Genomic DNA, 12543 nt, shown 5'->3' with positions numbered 1-12543 from the left:
TAAAAAACAATTTACACTAAGAAGAGAAAATGAGTTAAAAGAAAACCTTAATGTAGAAATCAATTATTTCATTATTAGTTTTCTTCCTTTGTCTACAAATGCATTTCAGACACTTTCTTACAAATTAACACTGAAAAAAATTGCAAGTTTGTGGTAGACAAACTCATTTAATGATGAAACACCTCATTTAAAGAGAAAAATGAAAAGTGACAAGAATGGAAATTGTAAACATTACATCTATTTCATGCTTGCTTTTTAAAAAAAGCTGATTTAATTTATTTTCATCTTAATATCATATTGCACCTAAACCAGCAGGCTGAAACTCAGGACAACCAGGTAGCAGTGTTGTTTTGGCTACAAGTGTCTGAGAAAATCATGAACATTTCTTCACTTATATTTCTTCTGCAGTTACTCCAAGTGCCCACAGCCATGATTACACATACAGAATTTACCCAAGACAGGAATCTGCAAGGCAAAAGCCTCAAGGCAAGCACCAAAGCAGAGCTAATTTAGTTCAAGCTCCCACATAATCTGATGACAGTTTTTTTTTGTTTGTTTGTTTGGTTTTGTTTGTTTGTTTTTTTTACCTTGGGTCATGTGGGCATTCTCAGAACATTCCCTTCATTTGCCCAGGCCAAACATCTCCCTCACTTTCTGAAACAGGCATTGACAGTCATTCTCAGCCATCTCCTTGGAAAAAACCAGGAACTAATACACTATGACAGTGATTTTGCTTAACTGCTACAGAAAACTGCCAAACACTGTGCAGTCAATGGAGAAAGGTAACAGAAGGAGCAGACACTCTGAGCATTCTCCCTACTTCACTCCATTGACCTTATTAAGAAATGAATTTGAGCAACTGTTGAAAGACAGTCTGACTCAATGGGCTTTCTTAAACTACACCACCACAGCTCACAGCTCAGACCTAGTAAACTTCTGGGCATTGTCCTGAGAAATGTAAAATTCCACTTCCTTTCAAAGTGACACAAAGACATCCCAAGGTATTCAGATGTTTTTTCAAACATTTTTTAAACATTTTATTGACAAAAGAGGGGTGACAGTTTACATTTTTAAAATTATTTTCCTCTTAAAAGAAATTTTTGCTTCAAAGATAGCATCTTGAGAACTGCAAGAAATTCTTAGGAAAGATGCTTCTCATCAACTCTGAGCAGGAAGAATTTGGAATTTTATCTTTTATGTGTATCTTAAGTACATAAAAATGAACAGAGATCTTTCTGGCTGTGCATTTCCATCACTTGATATGCTCATTTTACTTCATTCCTTGACTCCTCGAGCAGGTCATTAACTCTTGAGTTTGTAAGTTAAGACTATAGGTTATTTCTATTCTACTGGTCAAAATTCTATCAGTCCTAAGAAGCCCCCAGCTGCAGAACCTAATGATGCCTGATTCCTACTGAGTTGTTTTTCATGATGAACTGCCTTATCCTCCTCTGATGTCCAGTAACCACCCATTGTCCAGTGGCTGGGCACAAGGTAGAATGAGCCTGGACTGAAAAGGAGCTATGCATGTTCATCCACTGAGTAATGAACAGTCGAAAGCAAACGGCCCTTGAGGCTCAAAAAGTCCTGGAGGCACAGACTGTGCAGGCTTCTTATGCAAATTCACCATTTTTGCAAACTCCACTGCTTTGTTAACTTCACAAAGTTGTCAAACAGGAGAAGGAATGACAGAACAAAATGTACACTAACATTCCTATTGGAAATGCAGTTTTGAAAATTCAATTAAAAATTATAAATACATAAAAAGCAATCTACAACAATTATTTTATATGCAGCATATCTCAGAAACTACCAATGATGCCCACTCCCACCCACTCCCATTCCCCAATAAAAAAAGGGTATTTTATGTTTTTATACCGGTTGCCCATTGTTCAAAAGGTCTTCTTTGAAGCGAAGTTTTCTCTCCAGATCCTGAATTACAGCATCTTTTGAACCTTGAATCTCTTCATCTGATGCTATCCTAGCAGTTCTGCCTGTTTTCTTAGGAAATCCCCTGCAAAACAGTACCAAAAAAATCATGAGCTGTCCTGAAGTCATTTGTATTTAGGAATGTATCTGAAATCACTGCTATTAATGAAGAAAACAACATTGTGTCATTGAAACTAGAGGTCTGACTTTTTTTTTTCTATAGTGTCCCTATTAACTCACACTAATGACTAAAGGGTTAGTTTAAGGACAAAGATGAAACTATGCTTTATTTGTGCTTTAGTTAAAATAGCCCTCAGGATTGCTTGGCAATGGCTGTAACCACCACACACTCACAGATGAAACTGATGAGCAGAGGCAATAAAGCAAAACAAGAGGAAACATGAAAGAGAAAGCATGACTAGATAAGTGGGGATGGAAGATAACTAGGTTCCTATGGAGTACCAGATGAATAAAGATCAGGAAGATGTAAGACAAGGCAGTTAATTATTAATTTCTTATGTTATTTATTAACTAATTCCTTGAAGCAACTTTGCAATACACAGTGCATAACTCCATGTTTATTTTTCATATCTCGGTGAACACATACCCATAAGGCAACACATAAATGTTGTTGCTCAAAGAAGAGCTATTCACAGAGTCTGGCAAAAGGAAAAATCATCCTTGTGAAGCAGTTCTCAGCAGCAAGATCTCCCAGTGGAATAGCAAGCATTTAGCAGCTCACATTCACAATTTATTCCTCTTATAGCCTACGGGTTAGGATTGCACTTTAAGCAATTTTCACTCCCATTTTCTTTAACGGTACAGGGGATTTTATTTTTACAGACTGCACTAATATTTAACACTTTTCAGTAATGTTATGATGGCTTTAATGCTGGAAATGCCCAACATGGATGGTTTCTGCTGGAGATCAGCTGTTCTTAACAGTTGTGAAGAAATCAGCATTGCTATCATATTTGAAACTTGTAACACACTGTTTCTCCAGTGAAGTCACACATGACAGTTTAAAACACTGATAACTAGTTCAATATTAGTTTACAGGGTTTTTATACTTTTATTGAGTAAATAGGGCTCAGCCCATTACATGGGAATGATATGGAAAACACGGGATTGAATCAGATAAATAGACAAACTCAGATGATAGAGATATAAAATAAAATCAGACTAGCATGTAATTGGTAAATTTATTTCCAATACACAACTTAATAATTTAATTACCAGTGCCAATATTCTGAACAAGAATCATACAGAGATAAGACAGGTCTTGGATATTATTCAATTCTATAGTTCTATGTTTTTAGAAAAACTTCATTCTTCAACAAGTGCTTTCTAATGGTAATTTCTAGCATTAGAAAAAAAATGAAAAAATACACATATACGGTCAAAAGCCAAAAAGGAATTAACTGAATAGAAAGAGAAGACAATAGTTGGAAACCTTCCTAATTAAACATTTCATATTCTGCTGCTTTAAGTAAATGCAAAATGCTAAAACAGTGAAGTTTTTCTATAAAGAACTGCATTTTTACAACAAATCACAGCAGAAGAGCAGACATTTGCCCAAAAATTTAAATCCCAAAACTAACAACACCCAACCAAAGTAAACCAAAACCAAATCCAAAAAAAATCAGCCAACTTCAAGGCAGCAAATTTCAAGTTTGGCCTCACCTTTGGCTTTAGCCTGTACCAGCTTTGGCTTTACCCAGTGCAGGAGACATGCATCCTCCCTTGAAAATTCCAAGTGATACATTAAGAAACATCTTTCATTTCTCATTCTCATAAATTTCATACTTGGGCTGATAAACAGAGTTTTACCAGAAAAAGGCCTGCTTGTGCTTGGGACTCAATAGGCTGTAAAGGTGAAATGTACTGCTCACCCAAGTAAGTCACAACAGAGTATGAAAATAAGGATGAGTTATGTGCTTGGGAGTGGATTTCAAGTAATGGATTTCCTGAAGCATTATTGATTATCTCTGAAAACAAAAATCCTCTAAGTAAATACACATATTTTTCACAGGGGAATGAGTACCCAGAGAATTACAAGTTGATAAGTTCAACATCCATACTAAACAAAGAAAAACAGTATCACAGTCCATTTCTAAACAATGTAGGATAATAAGAAAATGAAAATTGAATCATGTCAAACCTCACGTTTATCTCTCTGTCAGGCTGAAGGGCATGCAGACAGGCAACAAGAAGTAGCTTTAATACACTTCAGTTTATGGCTTCTGAGTTAGTTCAGGAGCTGCAGTAAGTTCCCTAGTAAATCAGGGAAACAGTCTGGCTAAAATTTCTATGATAAGGCTGTGTAAAGCTATTCAGTCTGAAAAAGCTGCTCAGAGAGAGCCAGTGATTTCTTTTTCTATCAAACTGAAATCATATACTCCAATGAGGCATTTCAAACAGCTCTGTGTACTAAATTGAGCACTTAAGATTTTGGCCTTATTTGGAAAAGTGAAATACAGAAACCCATTTCTCATATTTGCTGATGACACTGAACTTGCAGAGGCTGCAATTCATTTGTAGGTAACAATTGTCACTTACAATAATCCTCCTGATTTGTCTAGAGGTATTCTAATGATGAGACTCAGGAAAATGCTCAAAGCATGATAGCAATGCTAATGGAAAATTAGCATTAACATGTTAAGCATCTCTTGAAAATCTGTGAGATTAAAACTTGGAAAATAACACTATTATTTCAAAAGGGAAAGAAATACAATTCTAGGACATGTCAGCATAAAACATGAAACTGAGCTGTTTTCCTTTATTCCTTGCTATTAGACACTGAATCTGGTTTTACTGCTGCACTTAAAGAGAAACACCACAAACTGGAAAGTTTTAGAAAAGCACCACATGGTTTTAAAAGCATAACTTTTGTGACAAACTATGTCACACATAGAGAGGCAAGAATTCTTGTTTATTTAGTCAGGAAATTAGGAGAATTAAGATAGACAGGGAAATTAAATGAAATCTCAGAAATCAGACAACAGCTGACATCAGAAAATAGCTGGTATTTAATAATTCTTCATATTCTTTAAGGATGATAAGTCACAATAACTTGAAGAAGAACAGGCCTAGCTTAGACACAAACAATGTAGAACTCTCTTCTCCACCCTACAACAGTGACATTTAAACCCTGGAGCAAGTTATGTAGCCAAGCTACATAGGAATTTTATTTAAGAACAAGGTATGCAAATATGATAGCAATGGCCTGGGGATCCCTGGATAACTTTTAACAGGAGAGGCAGACTCCTTAACAACCTTCCAGATCTCTGGTTTTCTGTAAGATAATCCTGAGCTCTGCACAGTCACTGTGGAAGTGTCACCCAAGACCTAGTCAAGGCAACTTGCCTGAAAGTAGATTTTCTTCCCTTTATTAAGTATTTAACCAAGGAAGTAGTTGGCTGAAAAATTTAACTATAAAAGTGAGAACCAGACAAAATTTCTTCAAATACCTTTAGAGAACTTCTCTCTTTTGGTACTATTTTAAATTGGGGTAAAAAACCAAAGCACAGCATAAGGAAACAGCTCTTCCTGCAGATGCTCTGTTTCCACCCCCTCTTCTGAATCTTTTTCTCTAAATATGTACACTTTAAAAACTATGTGCATACATACATACCCCCACAGCAAGTTAACTCTTAAGACATACATTCTTGGGATGAATTTCAAAAATGTCTACAAAGTAATGATAACAAATAGAAGGACTTTAGTAAATCTGTCTTCCAAAGCACAGATCCTTTCAGCCTGAGTAATGGTTTACATGGCAAGACAGCCTGGCAGCAAACTTTCTTCAGCTGCTTTTGCAAATATTTTCCACCATCCTTACATGCCCATTTCTGGCTGCATTTAGCTCCAAAGATTTGTATCCTCAGTGACGCATGAGCTTTCTTTCTGTCTTCTCTCAGGGATAATATCAAACAAAAAAATTTGCCAATTCATTTATGTATTCGTATGTTCATTCTTTGCCCAATGCAAATTTCAGATTTATTACACTGAGCTAGCAGGAGAAAGCATATTTCAGGCTATTGACAGCATCAGTCTCAAGCACACACACCACCGCAAAAGTGCAGAGAAACTCACAGCCTTGAGAAGTAGGCTGCAACTCATGGATTTTAAGCACCTCAGAAATATACATCACCTAAGTCAGTGGGGGCCTGAATCCAGGAATAGATAAAAGCACAATTGTCTGAATTCTTTTGGTCAGAAAGGGCGCAGTGAAATTGCCAAAACTGTCATCCTAATTCACACAGAGATTTTTGACAGCAAAGATTTTTGCCGCCTCGGCTTGGCTCTCCTTAGTTTTGAATATTTGCCCTGACATTTGTTTAGAAAGAGGGCCAAACCAGCAGTACTTTTAATGTTTTAATTACATGGAGTGCATGCTGGATGCAATTCCCTCTTTTCCTATGTACCTTTTACAGTGTAAACAAGGGCAACAGGCTGGCTGTTGTTATCCTTCCAAGAACAAATTCCTGTTTGCAGCCAATGTGGTTTGGTTTCACAGAAATCTAAATTAATTCTCTGGTTCTGAGGTAATGAACAGTAACTTGATTTTTTTTTTTCCTTTAAAACTAAAGCCTTCCAAAAATAAAGCTAATTCCTGCTCACTCCACACATTTTTCACTCACTGTAAAAGCAAAGTTACTACAAGCACTGTAACTGGTCACAAACTGCAGCTGCAAAATAAAATTGGTTTAGTCTGATCTTGTCATCTTGTCATACATACTGTGGAGACCAGGAGCTTCAGCTCTGTCCAGTAATGGATGTTACCTGCATCTGAATTAAGGGAATGCCTGAGGAACAGACCCAACTAAGGATGGCTTCCAATAAATGGAACAAACGTAACAAAAGATAAATTATTTCTACCACCTAATGTTCTGAAACTGTAGTTGAAAAAACTAAAAGATGTCTCAGCATTGGATAGGGTTAAGACTGAACATGTTTGATCCCTCTTAACAATTAGATAACAAGGAATATAACTCACCAACAAAGTGCATGACTACCAACAATTTTTTTTCTCTAAAGCTTATGTTTAAAAATGCATTTTTACTTATGAAAAGAAGAATTTCTACTCTTTCATTCCTCTGTTCAGCTCTTTCCTCTCCTAGATACAGAGATTTCCCTCCATCCTAGAGATAGAGCAAGCTATCTTTCTGCCTCATGCTGCACTGGTTACCATGGCTACATAAACACCATTTGCCTTCCAAAAGATGTGCATATATCTTGATATCAAATTAAAAATGAAATACCTATTTTGTAATCTGTAATCTTATCTGAATTTCTGATTGTTACCAGCAGTATGCTAGAACTGGTCAAGAAGATGGTTAAGAAGAAATAAATAAAGCACCAACTGCTCCTGGATGTAGAAAAGGCTGGCACAATCCTCATAGTCCTGAAATCTTTAGAAGAACAGGTAACTGTGAGAAGCACGTGAAGAAAAGCTACATTGGACTGGGAAAAGATATTATATCTAAAATATGAACCAATCCCAGTCAATGTGGTGTTACTGGTTAAGGTCTCCACAACAATCAACTATTGTACCTGGCTTTCACATTCACAGATGTTTTTGTGGCATTCAGATCTGTTTAAAATAAAGAAGTTATAAAATTAAGTCCTCTGAAAAGAAAAACCTGCAGACCAAAACAATCATCAAAGCCATGCTGTGAACAGCCTCTCTGTCTTTTCAACAGGGAAATACATGTACTAATTCTCTTAGTTAAGTTTACTGCCATGTTCAATATTCTTTAGTATCTGAAAATACCATTTTGAAATAGAATTGGATAAAAATATCTTGAAAATTAATACTTCCAGATTGTCAAGATACTGTTATTTTGGCTATGTCTGTGTGTCTCCATGTTACATCCTTGATCTCTACTTTTGCACAGCTTTAATTGATTAGATCTGGGGTACAACCTGGATTTCTAAGTTCGAGTGGAACAAGCATGCATTTATCATATTTCAAAAAAGCTGATATGGATATGTATTTTGTGATAATCACATGCACATGCCTAATCAAAAAGTGTAAAAACTGTGCAAGAACAAAGCCCCCAATATGAGCTGTTTCTTAGTACAACCAACAAGAATTGGTCACAGCTAAACCTCTAGTGTTGTTATAAGGGCCACAAGTAGTATCCAAGCTATGGGAAAAGAAAATTTTAAAAAATGCTTTAATGGACAGGTGCAATAACTTGAGAAAATTGGAGGTTGAGAATGAATGCAAGTCCTGATATTTTCTGGAATTTTTCCAGTTACAGCAATACTTGTCCTTAGATATGTTTTCCCAATATGTTATCTGAGAATACCTCCAGGTATGAGTGAATAGGCAGCAAAGACAGATGAAGTCTATCTCTCAGAAGCAAGGAAACACCCTGACCTGTCTTCTCAGTATGATGCTGGAGTTCTTAAACAAGGTACTTCCTCCCACATATCACAATTTTCACATCAATCATGCTGTAGATAACCTCCATTTTTTACAATTGTGACAGACATAACTTACAGAAACAGCATGCAATGCAGCTTACTCTAAAGTGAAAGCTAGCATTTGTGATGGGACAGTGTAGAAGGCTGTAAGATAAAAAGATAGAAAAGTGTATTTTTTTCCTCAGAGTGGTCACCATCACTGCCAGTTGATTAAAGGAACATAATGATTACTAAAATATTTGTTTCAATTCCATTTGAGACAGAATGCAATGGACAAGTCACAGTACACAGCTGCAAGAACAAACCAGCAGCTCTGATTCAAAGGGAAAAAAAGTGCAATCTCTTTCTGATATTGCTTTTCTTGTGATTCCCACATAATCTCTTTTATAATTTAGATTTAATGTTCTAAAGGTCACTGAGACAGCAGTTCAATTTTGTGTAGAATGATATAAGCAGCTTATTTAATTACCTCTTACAAGGTAATTTGGACAATCTTACATTCATACAATGCTTTCTTTTCCATTCTTTTCCAGAAAGCAGTAAATGGATAGTCATGTTCTTTCATCAGTTTTGTACAGTCAATTTTTTCCTGTTTTTAACTAAGGTATTACTGAAGATATCTACTTTAAGAAAAGGTCTGCTTTAAGGAAAATAATTAATTTTTAAAGCTGCCTTCAAAACAAAATATGTATAGCTAACAATATATATTTTTTATACTTAGAGATCCCATTCCTCCAGGTTGGATAATTCCACACCTTTAGTGGCAGGCTTTACACTTTTTAAAATCAAATATTCACTAAATAGTCACCAAATCCTTCTCATGGGATTATTTGTGCTTTCACAAATGCTCATGTAAACATATAATATGCTCAGCTGGAACTTTTAAGTATGCTTATTTCTGTTCCTTCATATGTAACTTGTTTTTTTCTAGGAACAGTGAAGATCAGTTTCTAGCTTCTGTAAACTTAACTGTGAACTAACCCCCCTCAATCGTATGTTTCTGTCACAATAACTCCGTTCCCTGAAAGTCTTTTGCAACCAAAAGCTAATCTGAATACAACAGATCCATCCACCCTAGACTTTTTTCTAGGCAAAGAAGGAAAAACCTGAAATTTCCAAGACCACATTCAACAAACTTACTCCAGCCAAGTTTTACTTCAGAAATTACTGACAAGTGCTCATAATTCCCTTAAGCACGTATTTAGCTATGCAGTTCCACCAGCACTTCTCTTCTGCTTAATAACACAATGCCCTAGCAAGACACTAAGTCTACCAAATCTACTCTATTAATAAAAAAAGGTTATTCCCACAGCTTGTTCAGCTAGCACCATCATAGCCACAGCTTGAAAATGCTGGTCACTTGAGAGCTTACTGAAAAATTGAGATATAATTTATTCAAGGGAAACACTCACCATATTGTTGCAAATAAATGCTTAAAATATTTAAAGATGAATTAGTAGGTATTAATGACACAAAACTGTCTTCTATTGTTTCAGATGTCCAAATAAAATATAGTAAATACACAAGTAGGTATTCCTATAATACACACAAGACTCTAAGACCACATGCCGTTAAAAAAGTCCAAAACAACCAAACCACAAAAACTCAATTCCAAACAAATTAACAATTCCCACTGCAATATTTCCAAATCCATCCAAATTTAACTGGAAAAATATTAATTAGTTCAAACCGGATTAGCTAAATGCAGGCACTTCCACAGAATCGCAGGGTTCAAAAGCAAGGAAAATTTTGAAACATTATCATGGTATTTACTGTTCCTGGGCTCACAGAATACAGGAATTTGAGAGGGTTAGAAATGTTTTTACAGAATCATAGAATATCTTGAGTTGGAAGGGACCCACAAGAAAAACGGAATCCAACTCCTGGCCATACAAAGGACACCCCAAGAGTTAGACCATGTGCTTGAGAGCATTGTCCAAACACTTCTTGAACCCTGTCAGACTTGGTGCTGTGGCCACTCCTCTGGGGAGCCTGTTCCAGTGCCCAAACATCCTCTGGGTGTAGACTCCTGTCCTAGTATGCCCTAGCACAGCATCAGGCCATTCCTTCTGGTCCATTCCCACTGGTCACCACAGAGCAGAGATCAGTGCCTGCCCCTGCTCTTCCCCTCACAAGGAAGCTGAAGGCTGCAGTGAGGTCTCCCCTCAATCTCCTCCAGGCTGAACAGACCAAGTGACCTCAGCCACTCCTCATATGGCTTCCCCTCAAGGCCCTTCACCATCTTCATGATGAAGCCATTCTGGCCAAAGACTGCATTCATTATTCTTCAAGTGTTTTTCAATAACTCCAAGAGTTATCTTCTCTATAATACTACCAGGCACTGAAACGAGACTGACAGACCTTTAGTTTCCTTTCTGCTGTTCTTGAAAACTGGGACAGCATTAGCCAGCATCCAGTCAAGTATGACCTCTCCAGATTCCCAAAACAGTTCAAAAAGTCATTGAGAGGAGTCATCAGCCAGCTCTTTGAGGATTCTTGGATGAATCCCATCAGGCCCCATAGACTTACAGGGATCCAGCTGGAGCAGTAATTCCTTCATAAGTTCAGAGTTGACTCTGAGTTTATAATTCTCAGAATCCTCATCCTTCAGCTCAGGGCACTGGGATTCCCATAGTCCATGACTGGTGCTGAAGACTGAAGAGAGTATTAGCCATCTCCACCTTGTCTATGACCCTGTTCATATGGTGAACACCCTCATAATTTAACAGGTCACTGTTATTTCTGGACTCACTTTTGCTACTAGCATATTTTTAAAACTCCTTTTTATTGTGTTACACAGTACTGGCTGGCTTCAGCTCTAATTGAGCCTCACAATTTTCCCCCCATGGAAGCAAGCAGCATCTCTCTAGTCCTCTCATGTCATCTAACCTTGCTTCTGCTGGTCAAACATTTACTTTTTTTTGCCTTACCCCTAGAAGAAGATCCCTGCCTAGCCAAGCTGGCCTTCTGCCTCACTTGCTTTTCCAACATTGTGAAATTGCCTGCTCCTGTGCCCTTGGGAAGTGGTGCTTAAAATGTCACGAGCATTGATGGACCCTAGCACCATCAAAAATATTTTCCTAGGGGACTTTACTCACTAGTTCCCTGAGCAGTCTGAAGTTTTACATCCAATTGCTTCATAGGTTGCTGTGACCAAGACAAGCACCAATTTCCACTTCAGTCATGAGATCCTCTCTGTTAATAAGCAGCAGATCAAGGAGTTGGCTCCCTTAGTGTCTGCACCATGTTGTGATCATCCAGGTGTTTAAGAACTTTCAGGACCTGCTTATATTAGCTGTATGGTATTCCCAGTTAGCATCTGTCAAGCAGAAGTCCCCCATAAGGACAAGAGTGGTTAACTTAGAGATGTCCCTTAGTTCCTTAAAGAATAACTCATCAGCACCACCATTCTGGATAGGAGGTCTACAGTAGTCTCCCATGATGACATCTGCCTTACTTATTTGTCCCTTAATCCTCACCCTGAGGCTTTTGACCATGCCATTGCCAACTGTAAGCACCATTCATTCCAGACGGTCCATTACACACAATGCCAACTTCTCTGCCTCTCCTGCCATGCCTATCCCTCCTGAAGAGCCTCTAACTATCCTTCATGACACACCAGTCCCAGGACTCATTGCACCAGCTTTTGCTTATGCCAGTGATGTCATATCTCTGGAGTAGAGCCAAAGCTTTGAGCTCCTCTTGCTTTGTCCTGCATCTTCTTGGATTGATTTCTCTTTTAAGTAGAACAAATATGATACATGCATGGGAAAGGAAATGCCCAAATAAAGCTGATGAAGGGAAGGTTTGACTCCATGAGAGACAAAGACTACTGGTTTGTATACAGACACAGAGAACTTTACTGGTTTTACTTTACAGCCTTTAACCATTTCCAAAAATAACTGCCTGCACCTGCAATGTTTATTACTTTACCTTTATTCTGCCCCTACCACAACACAAAACTGAAAAAAATGATGCCTACCAAGTTCTGCTTTTGAGGAGCAGATTTGTAGCTGTGCCAAGATTTATCAATGACAGTGTCTTTGAAGATAAATGGCTTGACTAGGATTTCAGCTGCTGAGCAAAACTTTGAATGCTGCAATTTATTCCTTGCACCCAGTCTGTAAAGCACACTGCCAGGAAGCAGTATCATCATTTTCAACCAATCAATCTTGGAGA

General features: G+C 37.5%; 1 protein-coding gene across 3 annotated transcripts in view; it reads right to left on the bottom strand.

The window, feature by feature from the left end:
- Positions 1 to 12543, bottom strand: part of PALLD (palladin, cytoskeletal associated protein) — a 185368-nt gene that overhangs the window by 22574 nt on the left and 150251 nt on the right. For all 3 annotated transcript variants that reach the window (XM_056489468.1, XM_056489469.1, XM_056489470.1), the window contains one exon: positions 1879 to 2014. In XM_056489468.1, the coding sequence (XP_056345443.1) occupies positions 1879 to 2014 (136 nt within the window). The remainder of the gene's footprint in view (positions 1 to 1878; positions 2015 to 12543) is intronic.

Source organism: Oenanthe melanoleuca, chromosome 4 (assembly GCF_029582105.1).
Source record: "Oenanthe melanoleuca isolate GR-GAL-2019-014 chromosome 4, OMel1.0, whole genome shotgun sequence".
NCBI classification, from domain to species: Eukaryota; Metazoa; Chordata; class Aves; order Passeriformes; family Muscicapidae; genus Oenanthe; species Oenanthe melanoleuca.
Note: the sequence above shows the minus strand (reverse complement) of the source record. Positions and strands in the feature narration are given on the sequence as shown.